The sequence below is a fragment of the Alligator mississippiensis genome, chromosome 2 (assembly GCF_030867095.1).
Source record: "Alligator mississippiensis isolate rAllMis1 chromosome 2, rAllMis1, whole genome shotgun sequence".
Taxonomy (NCBI): Eukaryota; Metazoa; Chordata; order Crocodylia; family Alligatoridae; genus Alligator; species Alligator mississippiensis.
The window spans coordinates 144,366,996-144,392,457 of NC_081825.1; the positions used below are offsets into that span (position 1 = coordinate 144,366,996).

At 39.8% G+C, this 25,462-nt stretch overlaps 1 protein-coding gene across 4 annotated transcripts in view; it reads right to left on the reverse strand.

Annotated features, from left to right (window-relative positions):
* The window catches only part of ANTXR2 (ANTXR cell adhesion molecule 2), a 196,122-nt gene extending 171,676 nt beyond the window's left edge, over window positions 1-24,446 (reverse strand). For 2 of the 4 annotated variants that reach the window (XM_059722224.1, XM_059722226.1), the window contains exons 1-7: window positions 23,923-24,445; window positions 22,514-22,585; window positions 18,624-18,695; window positions 11,089-11,170; window positions 9,012-9,119; window positions 8,837-8,905; window positions 8,054-8,134 (exon numbers count right to left, since the gene is read on the reverse strand). In XM_059722224.1, the coding sequence (XP_059578207.1) occupies window positions 8,054-8,134; window positions 8,837-8,905; window positions 9,012-9,119; window positions 11,089-11,170; window positions 18,624-18,695; window positions 22,514-22,585; window positions 23,923-24,044 (606 nt within the window). In that variant the 5' untranslated portion in view covers window positions 24,045-24,445. Of the gene's footprint in view, window positions 1-8,053; window positions 8,135-8,836; window positions 8,906-9,011; window positions 9,120-11,088; window positions 11,171-18,623; window positions 18,696-22,513; window positions 22,586-23,922 lie in introns of all 4 variants that reach the window. The other 2 variants (XM_059722225.1, XM_014604003.3) reach the window with 2 other exon arrangements.
* Between the last annotated feature and the right edge of the window lie 1,016 nt (window positions 24,447-25,462).

Consider the following 25,462-nt stretch of genomic DNA (forward strand, 5'->3'; position numbering starts at 1 on the left):
CTAAACCTTGCACCAAGTGCAGCTAGAATATTAGACTATCCATATGCATTAGAGAAGAGATTGATATATTCAGAATAATTTTTTTAATGATAACTTGTTGCTTCCCTCTCCCCAGTGTTCAAACATTTAATAGCTTGCTTCCTGGATGCCCACTACATAAGCAAACCATATTTTCCTCCTACAGGAAATGTTCCAATTACAAAGGTTTGTAATTGGTAATCAGCCATTTCTTTAAGTTGATTTTGCTCTTGAAAAACGTTTCAGGACTATGGAACATCAAGGCTATTCTCTCAGTGGCATGTACATCACTTTGCTGACCCTTTATAAAAACTGCACTTTTCACTCATCTGTAACCAAGGCAGATAATTTGGGTGTAGGGGGTGAAGCAGGGAGGAAACAATTTAAATGTCCCTGGAGTCAGCGGATAAGTGGACCAGGGAGTGGCATTTCTACAGGGATGTTTGTTTATGTCACCAATCACCACTACCTTGAAAAAAAACCCTCCTTCTACTTGCTGTAATTGATGTTACTCACTTAACTAAACCATCATAACTGTACCAGTAAGATGCAAACAGTTTAAACATAAATGATTCTGTGCAGTCTAATGATATGGATTAAATGTAAGAGCTCCTGCAGATTTGCCTTTTATTTCAACCAAATTTGTGCCAAACCATTTCAACTGCGTCACCTCTTTTGCTACCAATCCCATAGGCTTGGGCATGTCCCTCATTAAGCAACTGATTCCAGGAAGTTTGGAAAGTTGACAAAAGTGGACATTCAATAATAAATTAAATTAATTTACATGAGTTAAGCCACCAACACTTGATCACAAAAACATTTTAGACTGAAAATGCTTTGCTTGACACAATTTTCTAGATGTGTTGAAAGCAAATCTGGTCCAAATGTTGCTTGGAACCCAGATAAAGTGGTTTGAGCACTTTTGCATGTAGATCAGAGGGGTTTAACAAGTGTTCTAAGGGTTAAACTTGTTCTTAGAAGGCTATGTTTCTCTACCCTACAACAGCTGGGAGTAGACCTAGGGTAGAGCAGACCTAGGGTAGAATAGACCTATTCCCAGCTCTGCCACTGACTTTAACCTAGTCCTTTCATATCTCCATACCTCGTTTCCTTTCCCATCCTTTGTTCATCCTGTCAATAAAGATCATAAGCTGTTTAGGCCCGGATTCTCAGTGTGTTATTTTTTACAGTGCCAATGGGCTATACCACCTCTGATATATCACTGTAATCCATGAATTAACTAAGAATTATTAAATAAACAATATTTTAGACAACTGTTTTCCTTCAATGTCACCAGCCTAAAATTCACTAAACTGTATTATTATAACTTAATGGTAGAAAATATTTTTGAGAAAAGACGGAAGAGCACGGGTGAAAAAAATGCATTCATTAGACATTCTTTGTTATTATTCATATGAAATTGAATTACACACAGGGGTTTTATTGACTGATCTTTGCAGTCAGATCAGGCTTTATCCCCATAATGAATGAGGGTTTTACTGGGAAGAGCTTCTACAATTAAGCAGTAAGATTTTATAGCAGTGCCTACTAATACCACTTTAGCTAAGAGTCTGTCAGCATGTCCATTATGAAGCCAATTTTTAAAAGGACTATAACTTGCCTATAAAATTTTGCTCTAAAAAGAAAAAGTTGGCAAATAAGATCTCTGCCTCAGGAAGCATCTTATTAATATCTTTGAGTGATAGTAAGGATGTTTTAAATATTATATTGTATATATCTGTTTATCAGAACCTTGAAAAATTACCATAAAATGTTACCAGTCCAGGCACAAGACCTAGTCTTGTGTCTTTTACTGTAATTAAGACATTTAAGAAAGAACTAAGGACATTATACCAACCCATCAAAAAACAAACAGCCAAACAAATACTCATCCTGGATAAGCAAGTCTTTAACTTAACATTTTTATTCTTTATTATGTCCATTTTATGACCCTAATTGGTTCTTTTCAATTCTTGAGGTTTCCACCAATAAAACTGTTATGCTTTCTCTTCTCCAATTTATCATTTAGCCAGGTTATCGTTTTGCACTAAATTCTAATGTAGCTAGTCACATAGGCTGGCTACTGACCAGCAAGCAGCCTCACTAAAATTGTAATGGGGTTGCTCACAAAAGGAAGATACTACCCAATCTGAGTAGAATTACAAAAATCTTACCCACATTTTAACAGTCCATCATTGATCAGCCCCCAATCATGTGTGTGCTCTTCACTAAAACTTCTTCTAATTTCTCAGTATCATTCTAGAAATGAGATGTACACAACTGAATGTAATATAATATTCAAGGTTCAACAGCAGTCGAGATGTATATAGTGCTGTTACCCTCTCGATGCCCCTGCATATACTTGGTGATCCTAGCTTTGCATATTTGTAGTTTATATTTTTAACTGTGGTGTTAATTATGAATTTCTAGTCTATTTTTTGTGTTTTCAAAGAAAGCTACAATTTATTCTGATGGAATTATTTTTCCCCTACTTAATAAACACAGTAAAGTAAGAAACTTGGAATCTGCACACATTCAGATAAAAGTTATGTAGTGCAACTGCCCTATTTGTAGGATTTGACAATCATATTACTTTTAAACGTGCGTTTTCTCTCCTTTCTTGCATGAAAGGTCCAGAATGATTCTACAGAGAAAACCGTAAAAAAGACTGTGCATAAAATAAACAAAAAAAAAGAAAGGAAAAGATTTCCATCTCTGCTCTCACTCAGTTTTCATGTTCTTAGTTACTGTAACTAACAAGAGAAGGTAAAAATTTCAGACAGAGGTGTTTTTATGCTGGTTTAAGTGCCTGGTATATATCAACTTCCTGTTATCTTATCTGATAAGTGTGTGGGGTTGTTTTAAACATGAAATATTTTTTCACTTCCTATATCATGCACTAACCCATTTTAATATGGAAGCTGAGTGATGTTTATCTAAAACTGACCACATACATTAAATACAGTAATTAAAGAGGAATCCACACTTTAAAATAAGTGGTACTTTTTAAAACACATGTAATTCCAATTCTAACCCTCTATTAAAGGCAGGCAAAGTCCACTGGTTGCAACAAAAATGATAGGAGTTTTAATCTGTACCCTGATGACAGAATTGTGAGCTTTTTCATTGATTTTGTTTTCAAGACACTGCACATTCAAGCTACATGCTTAACTGTACAAAACATGCATAATGAAACACTACAGAAGCAGGCAAAATGCAAAATCTGAGCCTCTTTGGAACAGGGTTAGAGTGATGCAAAGTTTGGAATGCAGCTTTCCAATCATATGAACTACAGAAAGCTCAAGGGACTACTGATCCATGTACACCAAAGCAATGTAGATGGCTGCCTTCTTGTTGGTCCCCTTCTCATCCAGGGTGAAAATGACTGCAAAGCAGTAAAGCAGTAGAGTGGAATCTATGGACAACACATATGCTACGCACAAGAAAAGAGAGATCCTTGCAGCAGTTAATGGTGTTAGCAAACTGGTTTGATGGGCAACTGCGTATCTACGGTGGAGTCAACCAGAAAGGACATTTCCAAGAGTGCCTATTCCCCTGCTTGCTCCAAAAAACATGCTCTCTCTCAGTGTTATGGAAACACAGCTCATGAACTTCTCTATGAACACCAGAACTTGGGAGATGGATTCAAAGGGAAGCAGTGTCTGGCTCCCAAGTCTGTGCTGTAATCTCTAGAGCCTGCTGCTGCTTCTCACTAGACTCTGCATCAGCAAGCATGTTTAATGCAGAAACAACAGACAGTGTTACAAGTTTCAGTTGTGGACAGAACAGGAAAGCTCAGTTCCTCTTTTAGAACAAGCTTGATTCTTAGACTATGTCATGAAAAAGTTTTACTTGTCATTCAGATTTGATCTAGATCAGAGGTGCTCAATCTATACAGCCTGAGAACTGCATCTGCCCCTTAAAGTGACTGGATCCAGTCTGTGGCATGGGGGGGGCAGGAAATCAGTAGCAAGTAGATCAGCCCTTCCCTGCCCTGCGCCATGCCATTGATCTCCTCCGCAGCCCTTCCTACTCTCTCCCTCTCCTCCCGCTGACATTGGCAGCTATCTTCCTCTCCCTTTCTCCCTTCCATGTCCTATACCCCAGGGAAGTGGTGGTCCATGATGCAGTCAGGTTCCAAGCTTCCGGCCTACTGCTCTTGAGCTCCACAGATGGAAAGTATTTAGGGTCTCAGAACCATCTATTTTAATGGAAATGAGGAGCCCAAAAAAAAAACTTCTCAAAAAGATCTCAGAATATGATGGCTCTCTTTGAAAAGTGTTCTGCGCTCTAAATTCTCTGTATAGTCAACCAGAGCTTAGCATTTCACAAGGGGTGCTCAGCAGCTTGCTAAACAGTCACTAGAACAGTGAACTAATTATTACTCTAAATTATGTCACAAAATGGTGTTTTATTAGAAGAAAACTCTTAATTTTACCTATGCACATTAAAAAAGCAGGATTCCATCTCTTCACACAGTGCCAAAATCTCACACTGTGAAAGAAATTAGATGCTCTAAAGCCCTTGTTTTTCTGACTGCCACTGTACTCATTCTGCTTGCTCATGAAGCCATGTTTCCACATAATTATCAGCCAGACTAAGTCAGTAAACCATTCCTGATAGGATAACTAACTTGCCTTCAGCATTTTTCTTTTAAGCTACTAGACTTTCTGCTGAGAGATTTATTCATTCTGACAACTCTGTTCATTTAATACTTTGTAAAGTTGAATATTAACAGTGCCAGAAAGGCTAACAGAACTTTGTAAGGGAGTTATCACTGAACAGAAACATACAAAAATAAAATACATTGTTTTCTTCAAATGAAGCATATCATTCAAAAGAAACTCAGCAGAGGCAAATACATATATGGCCACATCTTTACTAACTATATAAAGAGTTCTGCTTGGTTAAGGAATATCTCCAAACTAAGTAAGGACCACAGAATTTGGGTTATGATTTTTTCTATATATTGGTCCCCAACTTCACTAAAATTCCTGACCATTATTCTCAGTAACTGCATGTGGGGATCATTGGATCTCAGCAGTATTACTGCCCAGAGCAGGGAGGGGTCAGACTTGATCTTTCGAGGTCCCTTCAAGCCCTTAATTTCTAGATTTTTAGCACAGAATCATAATGGTATTCAAACAACTGTTAAGTCCTCAAACACCTGAGAACCAAGTAAGAGCTTAATGTTCTAAACTGTGCTTTGGTTTTCATTAATAAGTAAAAGATTAAGAGAAGGCCATATAGATTTACAACTCTCAACAAGTACGAAACACATCAGGTAAAAGACCTTACAGCAGAGAGCACTGCAGAGGCCAAAGTAATCATAATCAGGTGTTCAAAAGTGTTCATCAACTAGTAGCTCTGATGAAAAACAACCTCATCCCCATTTAAGTGATTTTTTTTAAAGTAAAAATATTTCCAAAAAACCTGTTCAACAATACTTCTAGAAAGAAAGTTCAACAATTATTTCTTTGGTATCATCATCATAGCCAACTCCAATTATTTTCATAGCAATACCCCAGATGTGTGATATTAGATCATTTATTCTGAAATTTGGTCTTCTCTCTTTTTTCTGACTGTACATATTTTCAAGAGAGGAAGACAGGATGCCAACGGATCATGCAGCTTACATCTCAAAGCATTTGAAGCCTGGAAATTATTAGAGCCAATGTTTGCCAATGTGGCACTTCAGGATTTTAAGGGGAAAAAATTAAAACTCTAAAACCTTGCCATCACCAAATCCCCAACCCTTTTTTTTTTTTTCCTTTATTTACCTGCAAAAACATAACTGAATTAGCTAAGATGGCAAACTCATTTGAATGATGTGTTTCACAGTTGTAGTGAGCAGCAAATAGCTACAGCCGTCTCTTAATCTTTTATTTATTGATGTAAATATTTCACAGGGACTCAGCCTCAATACCAGTCTTTTTATGGAAAGAAATATGCAATAAGCTAAATCTTGAAATATTTGTTCACACTGAAGTCAGAATGAAAATCTACACAATTCAAGAGCTCAGTTACAGTTTAAAGGAGCAGTCAATCTGTTTAAGCTCCAGAACAGATCTTTCTTAAAAAGTAAAAAGTTTTCCTTAAAAACCAGCAAAGGGGGGGGGGGGGGGGGGCGGCGATTTTCTTACAAGACCAAACACAGCTTGGATCTTGACAGCAGTTTAGTATTGACCTCCCTTGGATATTTTGAAGAATCTGGCCCTGAAAAACTAAGGACTAAATTCCTCTGGGTTTACATGAGCTGCTGGCCAAGAGAGAGGACCCAGCAGGGGCTGAAAACTCTTGGGTGGAAAATGATGGCAAGAAAGTCAGTCAAAGGGGCTACCAGCTACAAATACAACCTCAAATAATTTTTTCTATTTGCCAAAGAAAGGTTGTGGCCATGGCTGCTAGGAGACGTGCCGATGATCTGTATATCCTAACTGCACCAACTGTAAGCTGAACTCCTAAGGGGAACCCAAAAAACCCCTATGCCTGTCTTTTTTTGTTTTGTTTTTATATATATATATATATATATATATATATATATATATACACACACACACACACACACACACACGTACCAGAGCTGAAGGAGAAAATGATGGAAGCACCACCTGTTGTCCCTCATGGCTGAACTCCTGGGGCACAGCAGCTTTTCTGGCACAGAAAAATGCACACTGAAGCTCCCTGCACCCAAAGCTCTGACTCTTACCACATTTTTACATGCTGGGATTCTTGGAAACCCAACAATCTAAGCAATTAGGGCCAAATCTCACCTTAGCTCCAATGACTTCAAAGGGGCTATATGACATTACACCTGCAAAACAACTGGCCGCAAATGCTTTAAAAATATACAGTACATGGAAAAAAGGCATTGTCCTAGGCTTTGCCACACAGTACTTGCTATCTCTGAAGGAAAATAAATGAGGGGGCCTGCCTGAACATGGCAACTGGCTGTCTCTAGAACATACAAAGAGTCTTCTGAAATGAAAATATGTTAAACAGGGAGTAATTTCCATGGACAAAACCCATCATTCAAGGGAGAAGAAGTGATAGGTCCTTGATTTCAAATTCATCCAGTTATAAGAGGAGCCCTTTGTTAAAAAAAATAAAAGAGGGCAGGGGCGGAAATAAATAGAAGTGGGATCTGTCTTGGGAATAGGATTTCATTCTGCAGTGTATTTATAACCTTACATTTGACATTCAATTTGTACTGCTTTTCCTTCATGAATATAACAGCTGCATTAAACAGCATATGGAGCTTAAAGCATTTAAGGCAGCGGTATTCTAACAATTATCCCAAACACATAACATTTACTCTAAATCAAACAAGTAAATTGGTTCCATAGAAGTGAAAATGTCTACTTGACAGAAGCAGCTAAAATATATAGTCAAGCCCCTCATCATATCCAAAGCATGAACAGTTTCTCCTGCTTTTTATCCTTTTATATCCCTTTAAAAAAAAGTCACTAGTCACTTAGGGAATGCTTTGGTGCAACATTCAAGTGCAAGAGCAATAGAAGGAACTGAAAGGCTGGGTATTTAAAGAGAGAGCAAGGGGCAAGAACAGAAACTCAGGTCAACCTTACCAAATACTCCCCTACAAATTTCTGTACTCAGTGATGGTTAGTACCATAATTTATTAATCAAATGTTGCAAGCCATCTGTTTTCATGCTTTTCTGAAAAGAACAGTGCCAGTTTACCAGACCAAGACCATACCTTTAAAAGTCAATCTCTACCCCATCTCCTTGAATTATGTGTATTCCCTTGCACTTGGACTTTACTAACTCCATTCTGAGTCACAGCATATATAATTCAATGAATAGCAGGCCACAGAAATGTATAGAAAGATACTGCTAAGGTAAGGAGATAAGTGCATTATATGGATACCACTGACTTAGGTACAAATTATGCCCAATAAATAAGAGCTGAAGGCTCTCTGCCCCCCCCCCCTCCCCCAAACACACACTCCGGGGAGGGGGAGGGGGGGGGTTGTTAGTGGTTTAGGAGGCTTTCAGCTCATTACTGAATACTCACAGAATTAATTATTCCTTTCAGTGCTTGGAATCCTCCGGTCACAGGGAAGACCTGATCTTTTGTATCAGCAATTTTTTCAAGCTTCAGGGAAAAAGAAAACTCAAATAATTTGGCACACCAAACTTGTTATGTGCTGCCTGTCAGCCTTAGTATCAAAATTCTGTCTTAAAAAGAAACAGTTAGCAAAATAATGAAACTCTAGAATCCTGCAACACCCTTGCCCTTAGCTTTCCCGTCTGCTGCATATTTCATTAAAGAAACCTTTCCCCAAATCCTTAATATAAGCTCCCTTATGTACACTTTCCCATTTAAAGAACAAGTCTCCTACTTCATTTGCATATAATCCCTAGTACTAATTTTGTTAATGATTAGAACACAGCTTACATGAGCACAGCACCTAAAGATTAACTTTCAGTTGATGGTAGACAATAGTCCTTCTTTTGTTTTCTATTACAAAGACCATTGTCCCTTCTCAATTCAAAGATTATTTATAATGACTACTGCAAGCTGTGGTCTAAGCTGGCTAACATTTTAATAGAAACTTTACCTACATCCTCTGGGTGAGACAGCTACCAATAAGTGAAATTAATTTTTGATAGATCTTTTCCCATAATAAAACAGACACCCAGTCATCATTTCTATGTATGTATATATGTATGAGTATTTGCTTCCTATTCTGGAAATGTTGCAGAGTTCCAAAAATAAATTAAATACAAATGATGGCAGCCTTATAAAAAGTTGTAATAAAGCTCTGTTAAGTAATAAAGACAACAGTGCAATTACCTGATCTTGTCTAAAATCAAGGACTCCAACACAGTAAACTCTAGCTCCCAAGTTTCTGGCCTTATTTGCCTGTCCCAAAAAAGAATGGAGAAGATAATATATTATTCATAATATGCACATGAATACACAAAAAACCTGAGCTGATTGTAACAAGCAGCTTCTGTTTGGAACTCACCTCTTTTTCTGCATACAAGGGGATCTGACCTTCCAATTTACCATCTGTCAGTGCAATTATAGTACTAGCAGACTTTGAGCCCCCCATTTGTTCAATTTTGGTATTAGCCTGAAAATGAAGAATAAAGATCCAACTTACAATCATTTCTGAATCTATCAACAAGATGTCTCATCTAAATAAATTCAGAAGTCTCACATAATCCTAAAAGTACAGAATAATCAAATCCCTCTCTAAAACCTACTTCTTCAAGCAATGGCCTCACCACAGCTACCTTCTCATTACTAATACAGAATCCTTTCATTAGCTTTAATGGGAGTTAAGTCAAGGCACTAGATTGTAATGAATTTAGGCCACTGGGGCCAACCTTTATGGTAGGCATGCCACAAAATAGCCCTGCTTTCTCTCCAAGTACCACTCCAATCCCTTTGCCCTGCCAATCTGTTGCTCTGCTTTCTGCCTTATCTGCCACACTGTGCTGCTTGCCCCCTTCCTGATATGCCACTTGTAGCACATGTGCTACAGGTTAGCCACCCCTAATTTAGGCTAAAGAGTACGACCAACATTTTGAATTCTCCAAACAAAGACACCTTTATGGGGGCACAGTATTCTGAAGACAGATACTGGGAGCATCTACATGCAGGGTGTGACTTACAAGGGAGTTTGGGGGGGCTGAGCCCCCCCTGTAAGATTTAAAAATCATAACCTGGAGGGTCTACAATTTTATTAGGGCATCGTCGTGGGCATCCCAATTTTTATTTTTTTTCCAGAGGCCCCCCAAGAGTCAAAGTATGATTCGAACCTTGTCTACATGAGATGTTTTAACTCCACAGTAAAGTTTCAGAATCTACACGTATGGCCCTAGTAGGCCACAGTAAACTAATTAACTCTGCTGTAGGTTAGTACTTATAAACACAAGTACTATCCTAAGGCAGAGCTATTTAGCATGCAGCAACACACATGTAGACACTGACAGGTCTGGCTGGGGCATGAGTCTGCCAGCTAGTCCCACACTGAAGTGCCCTCATGCCCCAGCCAGTCCCTCCGCAGCACATTGAGCCGGGTCAGAGCAGCCCCGGGCTGGCAGGCTGACCCCCACCAGGAGCCCCTGCCAGCCAGGGCTGCTCCAACCCAGCATAACATGCTGTGGTCCCAGGCAGACATGTAAACACAGTGCCCGGGAGCAATACCACACCAGAGTTTATTGCAGTATTGCATATGTGCACCCACTGTGTACTTTTTGTGAAAATCATGCCCTTTAAAGAGGTCTCAAGGTCAGCACTGGCACCCCAAACCATCAAAACTCATTAGTCAGTTCCCAAAAGATGAGTTTGACTTACAAAATCATGGGACGAAATATTACAAATAACTAGTTATTCTTTTTATTTGCCTTCTAGTTCATCAATTTGTAGGTTTATACTCTGATCACATTTTCAAACTTTTCTCCACAAGCACGAGAACCAGAAATTCGTGTTTTTGTTTCTGTTTTATTTAAAGGAAGCTGAGATTCTCACTTATTCCCTAGTGTAAGGCTTTAAGTAAAATATCAAATATTATGAACCTCATACTAAAATAGCAAGAATTAGTGATACTGCTTCTGGACACCCAAAATTAAACAAAATCATTAGCCATTTCTGAAAACTTTGGCCTGTGGGCTGTTTTTGTGCTTGTAAGCCAACATGTAGATTTATGATGCTATATTAATATTTTGTAGTACTAACGAAAACACTACAAAATATTATGTATATACATAGTTAATTGTTCTGCTGCATTTATTACTCATTCCATGTGGAAAAGCAAAAGGTCCATGGCATTATTACACAGAAATAATAGAAAAGAATCTCCATAAAGTACAACACATGGGATTGCTGATCTCCTACATGTGACTTTTTCATACCTAGGCAATCTTTGCCTGAGTAAAAATCACTGGATTTGGATCTTAAAAACTGCTGGATGTGAGAACTAGTTACATAAAATGCAATTAAACTGTTTTCGAAGCATTTTGCCTTGTTTTTCTTTCAATGAGGCTGTATGGCCATAAGACCTTTACTGCAACTGTATCGAGAGCATTAAAACTTACTTCTTTTAATCCTTCATGTATGTATGTATCACCGGCTGGTTTCACCTTACTTAAAGCCTGAAGGCCTTCTGTGATTTTGTTTCTGGGGATAGTTAGAAAACAAGATAAAAGTATGTTTCAATAATAAACTAAACTTAACAAAAAAATCACTCTGATAATTACATGTTTTGCTGTTTTTGTCATTAAATGGTTCTCTCATGACCCTGAAATTAAAACATGAAAAAATAAATCATTTTCATTCATGTATACTCTGCATATAGATCAATTTAAAACCACAGTGCAAGCTATACTGTAGGTATACAACAACAGTAAGTGAAAAGTAAGTAACACAACATGCACTGATGACAACTCAGAAGGGGTCAAATCCAAACAAAATGTTTCAGATGGAACTTCTACTACAAGCAAATGGCCATGTACCAATACAGTCCCTTGGAAGTTATGTCATAATTTTTTTAAGTTAACTTGCTTGCTTTAAAGTAACTCAGCTTCCTAGCATACTTAAATTGAAAAAACTGATCCACTGAAACCACATATAATCTCTATAAGAAGAGTCATTGAAATATTTACTTTTATAAGTAATTAACTGAGACAGAAGCTAGAAGCCACTAAGAGGATGTTGCAATGATTAAGTCCCTCCTTTGGAAAAAAATTAGCAGTTGATTTTTTTTCAGAATGTGCAAGACAACTTTGTAGTTAAGGAAATGAACTGGGATATAAGAGATCTGAGATCAATTTTTTTGGCTCTGCCACAGACTTTACATGCGACTTTTGGCAGGTCAGTTTACCTCTATAAAGTGGCTTATTTTTAAAGTGTTTCTCTATTTTATAGAAGTGCTATAAAATAAATCTATGAATCATTATGAGACAGTTATGATAAGAGGGAAGGAGACAGGGGTAAGACAAGTATTGTCACAGCAAACTGTAATACCAAAATATAAAATAATATTAAAGAGGGACAAATCCTGAGGTTCTTAGAATTTACTTCGTATTTAATCTCTGCTGAAGCACATTCATTCAAACTGAGTAAGAAGATAAAATTTGGCCCAGAATATATAGCAGATACAGGTGACAAGAAAAGTCTGTGAAGGTACAGATAGAAAAGTATTTTCAGATTGTATCAAACCCTTTCTTGGGGCTAACAAACAAAGAAAGAATGCATATGCCCCTTTGCCTGAATGCCACCCACAAGTCATTTGTTCTACTGATAAGTTTTTCTACATTTGGATGCGTTATTCCATGAATCCAATATATAGGTGTAATTTTCAATTTGCAATAAGCAATGGATATCCATGCTGACAGTTAGAATGGCAAAGGAAGAATTTCTTTGTTAAATAAATGGTAGAGAACAAGTTACGTAAGGTAATACAATCTGTTTGATCCAAATATTTTACATTCAACATCTATAGAAACAACTTGAAACTGATTATGTATGAATGCAGATTATAAACCACATACTTAGTGCTTGCCAGAAATGAGTGGCAGCATGTCCACAGGCATTAATGTTCTGCTGCCAAGAAACAAACAGCAACTGAAGTCCCAGTTTTACAAAACAGATTTCATTTTGCAAAAATAGCTCTTGTACAATCAGTTCAGTTCTATTTATCCAGAATGTCTTATGACCAGGCCCCATAGAAATCTCTGGCACCTCTTCTCTGCAATGGCTCCCGGTGAAATCTTTGGCAACCAAAACTGTAGTTTCTGCAACAGCAGGGATGGGTCACCATCTATCTTTCAGCATGCCAGCAGCCATAGGCTAGTCCTCTCAGAACCCCTCCCAACTATCCACGGCTCTGCTAATCTCCTGAGTTCGGTAGTAGTGTATCTAGCCACAAGACTGTAAACTCTTTAGGGCAGGACTGCTTTTTGATGTGTTTGACCTGTACATAATGGGGCCGCAACCTCTGGGTGGCATGCTTATGTACTACTACAGTACAAATAAATAATCACTACAATAATAAATCCTAGAACTCCATAGGCTTTGCTTGTGATTTAAGTCAGACAAAGGGGCGGGGGGGACGACCCATCAGTAACTTGCAGCCTGTCTGTGTTTGGGCTGAATGATTACAAATATAATATCTCTTCTCAATTCAACATATGTGCTACATCACACCCTGTCTTTTAGAAAAGGCACATTTTATCTATAATAGCTACCCTGTCTGTTCTTCCTTTTTAGTTTCATAAATATTCCATATATTCTTCCACAAGCAGAGGCAGGTAAATAGAACCAAACTAACAAGTCCTGCTTCAGTCTTTTCTAACCTTATTTATCCATGAGTTTAGACTATAGGTGAAATACTGCCCTTACTGACATCAAGAGGAGTTTGACATTAAAATATTTCATAAGACCAACATTTTACCCCACTTTTTTGTCCTCTCTGGGCCCTTATATGTCTTATCCATTCACAATGAATGTAGTACTTACTTCAGAAGCATACCCACTTATTTCAAGGGGGTTACTGTTAGAGAAAGGGGTTACTACTGGTTCAAGTACTATGGAAGGTAAATAGAACTGCAGACAAATATGGTTTCCTATGGGGGACAAACCCTGCATTCTCCCCATGTACCTCCCCTGCCCTCCTTGGAGTTGCATGGTATAAGAATAAAGTCAGAATTAAGGCCAGACTATACAACAAAACAGTATCAGAAAGTAATGCAGGCTGTGATGACAAAGAAGGACCTCAGCTAAAATAAATTACAATGCTTCAGCATCAGGTATTTCCTGAGCATACACAGGAATCAGGATTTCCCCCTTTTCTTAGTCAGCTATGACAACATAGCTATGACATCTAGAACAGCTATGCAATTTTTAATATGTTCATGTACTGAACTAGTATATGAACACATTTATCACCATTAGCCTTGTCAGAGATGGATATACAAATTTTCCCAGTATTAACTCTGTCTGTTCAGTTTAAATGCTCTCAACAAGATTAAATGCCCTCACATAGGCCACCAATGCTGTTCGCAATATTGATGCACTTTTAAATCCCCTTAAAAGGTTAACTGACATGGAGCTAAAAGCAGTGTCAGTAGGCACGTGATCTGACAACTCCTAAAGTTGTTAGCATGATAGCAATGGGGTAATTTATTTTAAAAAAGCTGTAGGCAGCATTATCTTTTGGGATGCAACCCCATCTAACAGCTACTCAAGACAATGGAAAGATTTGTACTAATATGAAAAGAAACTATATATCAGTCATTTCTATATTTAATGCCTGTAATAGGCATATAGCATAGGTCATTTCAATTTTCCCAAGGCCCTGCTTTCCTGAAATCCTAAGCACTGTTGCATGTATATGTATATCCTTCATTGTAGGTATATTGTGAATGAAGAGAAAAAGGCATAATCTTCATGAAAGTAGTCTTGGAGGATAAAAAATTGAATGGATTTGGTACAAGTTTCTCTACAACACTCCCTGATATTCCAAAGAGCAAATGCACAGAGAGAGGAATTTCCTTTGCATTAAAATGGGGAAAAAACCTATGTCAGACACACAGAGATGAGGGAAGAAAATCCACTTGATTCTGAATGAGAGTATATTTGAAAAAATTAAGTGAAGTAAACTGTTGAACACCAGTTCCTTCTAGTGAAAAAATATTTATCCTCATAAATCAGTGCAGTTGATGTCAGGGTTGGCTGGAACTGTCACAAAAACATTAAGTCACAGAAGTTCAGCTAGACAGAGAATGGGTCTAACTTGTGAATTCAAATTTTCATAAAAAGCTGTGAAACTTTCAGTACTGGCATTCATAGTCCTTTGGACCAAGTTACAATTTTGCACTTACTTTCCACCCACTCAGTATCTACTGAAATCTTGGCATCATTTCTCAGTATAGTTTTGAGTACAGCAAGGCCAGGAACAGGCCTCCGGAAGTAGATTCTGATTGCCAATGACCTTGGCTTTTTGATGTGGGAAAAATATATCTCTATATGAGTGATTTTTAGATAATAATATTGCTATCACCCAAGAAATGTATTAAGAGGTCCATGCATAGTTGGTGGGAAAAAAATAATTGTGCCATTTGATTAAAAAAAAAAGGGGGGGAGGGGACTTTTTTTTATCCAACATCAGGGTACTTCACACATTACTTAATATTAGTTAGGCACGTGTACAGTACCTCCTAAACAGGGAACTCTCGTTCAACATGTGATTTTTCATACTTCTTTCCGCTAGCAGAGAGGACAAATTCATATCCATACTAGAGCCCCTTAATTGGTAACTTTTAGGTGAAGTGATAACAAACCATCGAATCCAAATGTTTGTCTAACTTGCTCTTAAAAACTTCCAAAAATGAAGACTCTACAACCTCTATAGGTAGCCAGTTCCAATGCTTAACCACCCTTATAGTGAACAAACTCTTCTTAACAGATAACTTAAATATCCCTTGTTGCAACTTAAGACCATTAATCCTTGTCCCATCTTCAGTAGCCACAGGATCTATCAGCATCCTCTTTAAAAGCAACCTTTACATATTTATACACCCTTCAGATATTTATACCCTTTTAGGTATTTATGGTATGCATGTATAAAACATGAATATTGAAAGTGACCTATTTTAGACTGGACAGCTATAAGAAAATGTATACTGTAACAGATAAAAACATGCAATGACCATGACCCTGATCCTGGAGTCCACTCTCAGACAAAATACTCATTAACTTCTGATAGGAATTCTGTTTGATGTCAGCAGGATTAGACATTACACTTTTATAGTCATGGGTAACAAGTCAAATTTGGCAGAAGCAAGGACACAAAAATCCCACCTATTTGCCAGCATGTAACCAGCCAGAGAAGTACACAGTAAATCTTAAACGTTACATGGTCAGCAAAAACACAGCTTTTCCAAGCAACACCAAGTACTTTTTCAAGTACTTATACTTGCTATTATGTTTTAATAAAACTTTTTCTTCAAACTGAGATCATGACTGAGCCTGAACTCCTGACAAAAAAAATTCACTTATCAGATCATCCCAAATTTGCCAATCAAATTCTAGAACTACAGAGATATCATTTTTACTAGGTGCACAAGCAGCCCACTCTTTCTGAGAAAAGTTATACTGTGCATTAAGGGCACTTACATACAGATGGCGGGGAGGCTGCTCCAACGCGCTGGAAATCCAGCACGTCGGAGAAGACTCAATTAATCAAGGTTGCTGAAGCCCATAAATTGACACGCTCTAGCAGCTTTGTGTGTCATGTGTATCAAAGGTGTATCAAAGCACACAAAACCTTTTTTAGTTCAAAGCGCACCACTGCCATTTTCTCAGAACAGGGATGCGCTGCGCTGCTGATACATGTGACACACAGGTGCCGTGTCAAAAGCCCATGTAAAAAGGCTCTATGGTACCATCACTTTAAGGTTAGGTATTTAGCTCTAGAATGTGTTCACATATGTCAATATAGCTGCGATATGCTGAAAAAGATAGTATGAACTCCATCATACAAGCAGTAAGAATGCCAACCTTTCCAAACATAGCAAAACCTGGCTAACTTGAATTAATGGGCACAAACTAATTGCCATTTCCTAAGATTTGTGAATAAGTAATTAAACAAACTCATAAACAAATCAATGAGATAACATCATAAAATGGTGCTGTTCTCATTAAACCCTTCCTGTAGCATGGGCTGAGTAACCTTTTCTACTGGAACTTGCAAAAGTTGCAAATACTAAACTGCTCATAGCTGTGAGCCCCTTTAATAAATATCTAGAATCATGGTTGTTCAAAGCACATGTGTACAAAGCATCTTAGCCACAACTATCTACACTTAGTCACATATATATGGTTACTGTTACTGCTATTCACCTTCTTCATCCTCTTTAGCAATCCCCAGTGAATCACAAAAAGGGTAATTTTCTTTCCACTATTGCATTCACTACTGCATCAGGAAACATTTTGTAACAAAAATTAAACAGAAAGGAACTCAATAATACATGTGTTCCTCCTGTTTTGTGAACAGGTTTTCATGAAGAGATAGGATTTGATTTAACTCCAAATGACTTAAAAAAGTATTACACAGACTCATTCATGGTTGCGGTGCCAATATTCCAGCTATCCAAATAGAGTGAACTTTACAAATTGTGACCCTCAGTGTCCAATAAGAAACAGGCCACTGAAGACACTGAAACCCCAACAAAATCATGAGAAAGACTTCAACAGGCACTAGAATGGGCTTGAAGCATCTTATGCCACATTCTCTAAAGTCGGGTGGAGTTACAGTTTATAACTTTACCCACCTCTGCATTTGTTCACAGAGCAGATTAAACCTTTAATTCAGTGACAGCTGCATAGTGATTGGAGTTTTGAAAGTCAGGACACCTTCCAAAATAGGTGCACAGACGTTTAACTTTAAGTATGTATTTTCCAAGTTCCTGTACTTGCCATTATTTTTTAATAAAAATAATAAACCCATTAGTATAAAGTAAGTTTTCATGTTAAACAGTATACTCACTTTCCAGGAATGCAGAAAGACAGGAGTGCCTCACTTCGGCCACCCCACAGTTACTTCACAAATTTCTCAGAAACTGAGAAGTTTTTTCATGATTTAAAATAATCTACCTGTCAGGATGTTATGAAGCAATTTAGCTATTTTTTGAGGGCTTTCATGTTGTTCTGACATGACCAAAACAGTGTTCAGTACATCACTTGCTTGACAGAACAGGAAAGAAGAGTCCTCACCACTGAAAGCAGTGCAATTTTTCTCTGCAGGAAGTAACACAGTATAATGCAAGATTTCCTCCTCATTCTGATGCGACTTTTTCTATTTCATAACAGTCTACACTGATAAGGATAAATTTTGCCTCTTCTCTTTCCTATTCCCTTCCCTGCCTTGGCTCACCATAGTCAGCAATCATTTTTTTTTTCTTCAGTCTCTGAGACAGAGCAAGCTGGCTTCTCTGCTGCTATTATTACTACCCAAATCAAACGGACAAGAGATGTGACAAGGAACCTTCTCAAACCAGAGACCACAAACAGCAAGTCAAAGGCAGATCAGGCTTCTGCTTAAATCACGGAGGTGCCAAGCTCCAAATCTTTCAGTTCCCACTGAGTTTACCTTCTCAAGATTTTGAAATAATAATGCTGTTTGCTGAATGTTAATAACAAAATATTTGGTTTTACTCAGCTGGTCCCTATAAAATGACTGAAATTATTAATTTAGGGTCAAACAATTTGTCTTGAATTTAGCATTTTTACTGGACTTTTCCCCACATATGAATTTTGTTTTATAAAAAATAAAAAGAGCAAGCATCATTATCACCACTGTACAAATGAGGAAACCGAGGTAGAAGGAAGTGAAGTAACCCACCTATGATCAAACAGCAAGACAGTGGCATACTTGAGATCAAAAACATAGATCACTTGACATCTCACTCTTACTCCTTCTTACTGGACTGCTCATGAGGAAGTTCACAAAAATAGCTCTCATATAGATGCCTTAAAAACCTTAAGTTTCTATAGCAGCTACCACTTAAAGCCATTAACCATTTTCCTCTGATTTAGGAAGAACTTTAAAGAAAAGGAATAATGCACTAACCTGTCTCCAGTTAGTGGGAGAATGACCTCTGCTTTTGTAGAGAACACTATATAGGATATTCTCATCCGGGGGCTTTAAAAAAAAAAAAATGTACATTTTAGACAAAGGAAGAGAAAGCTTTGCATAGTACATTCATAACCTTTTTGTTCTACTTTATTACTTTGTTTTTATCATCTAATTTCTAAAGAATATCCTTTCAAACTATAAATGAAGAAAGTGCAGGAATGAAAAAGGAATTAATAGGCTTTTAATGCATACATTTCTTGGCCTGGTATTTGGCAAAGTGAAGCAGCAACATTACTGTCTTCTTCCTTGCTTTCTGAGACACTACAAATAAGTTAATCTGAAGGCCATTTAAGAGTCAATGCACTTCAATCAATAGTACACTTTGCAAGGCACCAAGGCTTATTTTAAGTATAAATACACTTGCCAAATTATGAATGCATAAATATCTCAGAGATCTAAACACTTTTTTTTAAATGTACAACCCCAGTACATGCAAACACAATTGGCTGATTTGGGCATGTTCAAAAATTAGTTCCCTTTTTTTTTTTTTTTGAAGTTAGGTCCTGGCATCACTCAAAACATTTAAACCAAATTTAGATCTGGTCTAATTGTAGTGCAAGGGTAGTTGCACTGCAATTACATGAAAGAAGTTGCACCCATACATCCCAGCTCTAAATATAACTGTTTCATGTGTAACCAAGTTTCATGTCCAGTTTTACTCTGCACATGCTTCAGCATCCTTCAGTCTTGAAAGATAGCTCAATCATTTTTTTCAAAAGGAAATGGGTAAGTATACACCATAAGAAAGCAAAATAGCATTAACATGCATTTACTAAAAGATCATTCTTTTCTCCCCTGATTTCCATGCATATCTCCCACTCATGTTAAGAGGAATTATACACGTTATGAATGGAAGTCTAATACCCTAAGACTAACTGATGCTGTGGCTGGTCAGGCCAGGAATTGTAGTTCTGCAGTTTCTGAATCATAACAAGTATCAGAGAACTTAACATTGTTATTATTGTTATAAGATTGATAATATTGGCATACATATGGCAACTAAATAGGTTAATGTCCCTAAAGATAAAAATCTGTATAGCTGTATTTCTTCAGTTTGTGGATGATAAATGAAAAAAAACTTAAAACAAAATAAGTATCAGAAAATTGATAATGTGAATATGTAGCAGATTGCCTGCAGGTTACTCTGCGGCCCAGCCCCTCCATTTAAATTTTGTCTAAAGAAAGGATGAAAAATCAGAACTTTACTCCTTTTGCTTGCCTCAAGCAGTTACCAAACAATAATCTAGTACTTGCTGTCTAAAACCCTTTGGCTTACACTAGTACCTAAACAGGACCGCAAGAGAAAGCTTCTTATTTGAGAGGTAATTGTTACTAAATGCTTCCCACAAAGTCACAGTGCAACTATCTGAATAACCTGTTCACCAAATACCCGTTTTAATTGCATTATCAAAGGGCTCAACACTATGGTGATGGGTCAGGCCCCATTAAAACATCAGATGGACCAGATCCCACTACACATCATAAGCCTGAAGCCATTGCAACAGTAAGTGTGATTGATACTGCTGTTGCAGACCTACATCCTACTGGCCAATCAGAATAGAAAGCAGATGCACATATCACACTAGAACGAACTAATCCTCAGAATGAAACCTGCTGAAATGTTTTCACCACATGCTGAGCCAAACAGCCTCAGATAAGTCTTGGACAGTTCTCAGCTGTCCTTTTCACAACTAATTTGCTTTTAACTTCAAAAAAAAATAAAGAACAGCCAGATTCTCATTTATATTAAATGATGCTATGCACACCTGTAACAACACAAAGGGGCTCTAAAGCTGATGTAAATGATTTATATTTACAGGGAGCTGTACCTTTAAGAGGTTCTCAGAAGCATCAGTTGGAGCCAGCTGCTGTGTTCATGTTGCATAGTGCTGAAGAGTTAGACTGTGGATGTGGGTAGAAGTGATTTTTGAAACATTTCCAAATGGGCTTGGAAATGTTTCAGCAGGGTTTTGTTTTAGCTGTGAGACACACATCCAGTCCCTGTGGCATCCCCTTCCCTGGAGCATTTCAAAATTGCTGCAGCTGCATGTAGCCACAGCTCCTCAGCCAGAAGGCACTAGTTCCCCTCTCCCCCATTTCCCCACCATGGAGAGAGAGCAGGGAGCACTGGAGTGAAGAAATAAACAGGGGTCTAGGAGGAAGCTTCCCCACTGCTGAAATCCCAGCATTCCAGCTCCAAATATCCTGTCTGGAATAGACTCCCAGCAGGAACGGTTTAGGCACCTACTCTGTAGATCTTCAAAAGGAGACTGGATGCACACCTTGTTGGGGTTATTTGACCCCAGCAGTCTTTCCTACCCAGAGCAGGGGGCTGAACTCAATGATCTCATGGGGTCCCTTCCAGCCCTAAACTTCGGTGAATCTCCTCTCCTTTCTCTCAGCCATGAAGAGGCAATGGGGACTGGGTCTGGAGAGACCAGCTCCAGCAGTGGCAGGGAAGGGCAGGGGAGGAGTCAGAAACTGCCAGGGCTCTGGCAGGGAGGGCTGCACCAGCTGCAGTGGGACCCAGCAGCTAGACAGCTAGCAGGCTGCCAGCCTCCTCTGTAGGGGCAGGGTGAGGAGGAGAGAGCAAAGCACGGTGAGGTCCTGGAAGACCTATGCTCCCCTGTCTCTGCATAAGTTTAAAAAAAATGAAACACCTCAAAACAGTACTATTTTGAAGTGCTTCAAAGACATGTACATTTGTACAGCTTACCCTTTGAAACATTTCAATTGTTACTTCTATCTGCACCCAATGAATGAAGTAGACTCGTGCCAGAGTTCTTGGCTCCGAGTGATTATTGAACAGCATTCAGCATAAGGGCCCTTGATATACATGAGATTCAGGCCTTACATAGTTAAGAATCGTGCTTTAGTTGATGGAGTCACCCCAAATAATGTAAAAAAGGAATGCCCCTGGCTGCAAAAGATGGTGCTCTGATGGGTTCATCAAGGACAACCAACCATTCTTTTTCTAACACCAAACTTATTTTTCACTATTACCAGAATGGAAGAACTACTGAGGCCTCATCAGACTTTTTCTTTTAAAGAAAAAATGTCAAAATGACTTTCAAAACATTTTGTCATCCAGGCTTGCTTTACATAACATTTTGGCCTTTGAAATAATGAAGAAATATTTAACTGTGCAACACTTGTGTCCTCGCCTCATCAGCTAAACCAGCTTAGAATTGCCTAGTGTATATTTCATTTTCCACTGGAAAAATTAAACTACTACAACATTTTGTGTCTGCATAATATTTTTGTTGAAGGTAAGCATTTCATTACAGTAATTCGTAGTTATTTTTCAAGAGTAGAACAGGCCAACATTTTAACATCAACACGTGTTAGAGAAGAAAAAAAGGTTATTTACAAGTAAACTTTACTGCATGCATGCACCAGAAATTCTTAGCCTGGCACAAGCTTTGTCAATACATGCCTGCGCTTGAAAAGTAAATATTTTCCCTTGGTTTTGGTCTGGATCACATATTCACTTTAAATTTCCTGACTTCTTTTGTTATCATGACTATTGACCAATATATACAAAGTAATAATATATGAGAAATTACTTGTGTTGTTGGGGGGGGCAATGATTAAAAATCCAAAAAGATCTAAGAACAAATTAACAAGCTGAAATAACTATTTAAAGATGTGCATGTCCTACTATTTTAACTAAGTTCCAGACGTCTTGAAATGAAGTGGGACTTCATAACACCAGAACTAAAATTTTCTGGGTTTTTTTTAATATTTACAATTAATCACCTCACAAAAAGCTTTTGTAATATGTTACAGTATAGATTAAACAAAAGCCAAAGCACAACACACACCTCACAAATCTCTCTGTGAGTAGTTTTACAAAATCATAGATCTCAAACCAGTTGTCTGCTACGCTCCCAGATCTGAAAAGAAAACAGAACAGATGAGTATATCTCAAATCAGAAAAATACAACAGTAAAGATCAACTTCAACCTTCCTATACAATCTAATGTTTTCAGGGGACATGGGGGGAAGCTCATCACTAACTCATTCCTACATTATTTCAAATAATCTTCAATAGGATCCCACAAGTCCTGCAACACCATCTTCCTGTCACAATCTAATGCATGACTTTACACATGTAACATACAGCTGCAGAGAGTAAAGCTGTGCACAAGTTTTCCTGTGACACCCAGGGTTATAAATTAAAACAGACACACTCCCCCTTGCAAGCCCCAGGCCTGCATCTTCTCCACTCCACCCTGAAATTTTGCAAGTGCTTTCAGCAGCACACTCCAAACAAACTTTATCTGCAAACAGGAGGACAGGGACTGCACATACCTGGGGGGGGGGGCTGAACAATTTTCAACAAGACTTCTGCTCTTCTCCCAGTAAGCACTGTTACTTCCAATGATTAGCAGGCATTTGTCTGTTTCAATTTTTTTTTTTTTTGGCGGGAGAACACCAAAATCTTGCTTGGTTCCTTTGGATTTGACAGCATCAGAACATTTCATTTTGATGGGTTAGAAAAACAACCCCAGCCTTTCAGTTTGTTTTGTTTCACATCACGGAAAATGGCACCAGTTAAGTACAAAGATTATATTAAAAAAAGCTAGGCCAGGGCAGGAAGTTTGCTCGCATCAACACAGAACGGTTTCTAACTCATCAAAACGAAAGGTTTGGAAGTCTGCTATGGGAGGGCTTGGGGGACTGGGAGTGGGGGAGGGCTCTGCTCCCTGAGAAATGTTGACTCCGAGTTCCTATTCAAAACCAACCTGGAAGCATCAAAATCTGAGGCAGAACCAAAAGTATCCAGCACCCCCCTCCCCCTTTCTCCCCCCGATGTGCTCCAGGCAGAATCTTCCTCCTCTTTCATCCAGAGCAGAGCCAGCTCTTGGCAAAAAGGAGTCTGTTTTGAACGGCAGGGCCACATGGCAGAAATCTCCACCCAAGCCAGAGGCAGAGGGCAGGCACTTGGGGACACAAGGCACCAGGGAAGAAACCTGCCACCACCCACCAGCCCCCCTGGGGTAAGGGCGGAAGAAGCTGCCACATAACCCTGCTGCCTCTCCACGTGCTCCCCTGACCCACTGACACACTGACCCGGTGAGGCGTCACCTCCGCGCACCCAGGTGTCTCCCCAGGACCCTGAAGGCCAGCTACCCCCTGCAGCATCCCGCCCACCCCCTTCTCCCGAGCCCCAGCCACTATGGGGGGGCGGGGGTGATTAGCCCTCCCGTGTCCCCCCGGCCCCGCTCACCTGTCCAGCACGAAGTACAGGTCGAAGGCGCCGTGGCAGGAAGCCTCCTCCTGGGCTGGAGCCGCCGGCGGCCGCAACAGCAGCAGCAGCGAGAGCAGCAGGCAGAGCCCCAGCCGGGCCATACTGCCCGCAGCGCGGGCCCAGCTGCGGCGCGGCCGGCTCCCAGGCGGCGGAGCGCGGGGCTGCGGCCGACTGCGGCGGGGGAGCCCGAGCACAAAGGGAGTGGCTGCAAAGTCCCGGCCCGGAGGGGAGGAGGCAGCCCGAGCCCCGCGCGCCGCGCCGCTCCCACGGCAATGGGCGCGGCCTCGCTGCGGGGCGGGGGTGAGCTGTGTCTGACTGCCTGACAGCTGCGTGTGATTCGAGTGTGTGTCTGTGATTGTATGCGTCTGAGCTGTGCGGAGGGGGGGTGCGAGCGAGCTGTGTGTGTGTGGTCTATGTGTGACCTGTGTGCGTGAGAGCGCCCCGCGCTCGCCGGCCTGTGCACTTCCACGCGGGCCCCGGGCGCTCCCGGCCGAGACTCGCTGCCCGCCTGCCCGGCCTCTCACCAAGTAGCTAGAAGTGACCCCGGCCGCGGGCCAGGCCGGGAGCACGGCAAGGTCCCGCCCCGCGAGCCTCGCTGGCAGGGGTGGGGTGAAGTGCGTGAGCATGCACTTACAAGGACTCACTCGGGGATCAGCAGAGCGACGCCTGGCAGGGACTCAGCCGCCGGGCTAATAAACATATCTAGCCGCCACCTCGGATGGGATGTTCGCCCCCCCTCCCTATGACTTGGCTTTTGTCTCTGGCATCCAGGCTGGGACTTGCCCCCTCTCAGAAACCCAAAATCAGCTTGTTTCCCTCTCAGCCAGAAAGAAGTAAAAGCATGTTTCAGCCAGAAGTAGAAGCCAGGCTCGGGAACAAAGTCATCACTTGCCCACTGAACCAGCAAAGCACCTGAGCTAGTGATTCTCAACCAGGCTGCCTGGGGGGCCTTGAGGTTCTTTCAAGGGTGCCATGCAAGGTTAAACACTTTTTAGGTGTGCAAGCACCATTCACAAGGTACACCCCGGGATTTCAAGTAGGAAGCCACAGTGTCAAAAACATCTTGACCTGGATACAATGAACTGTACCAAACACCTTTAGCTCTCCTATGAAATATGAACTTTCATTTCTACCTGGAAGAACGTTTACAATCTTTTCTCCTATGCCTGAGGAAGGATACTTGTGCCCAAAAGCTTGCAATTCAAGACATTTTTTGGCAAAAATCTAGTAGGGCTAATAAAAGATATCACCTCTACAAGTTCTGATTCCTAACCTGTTGTGGGCTTTCTGAGACCTTTGCGGCAGAAGAATTGCTCTATTAATCTTTCAGCAGTCAAAAACTTGAGTGCAAACTTAAGAGGTGGCATTTTCCAAGTGGGGCCTCCAGTTTAAAAAAGCTGAAAGACACTGACTTGAATGCTCAGGTTTAAACAGAGGAGCACTCCTGGGTCCATGCAAGTGCTTATGTTTGAGCACATGCTCATGCAACTTTGCTGAGCCAGCCTGGAGCATCCAGCAT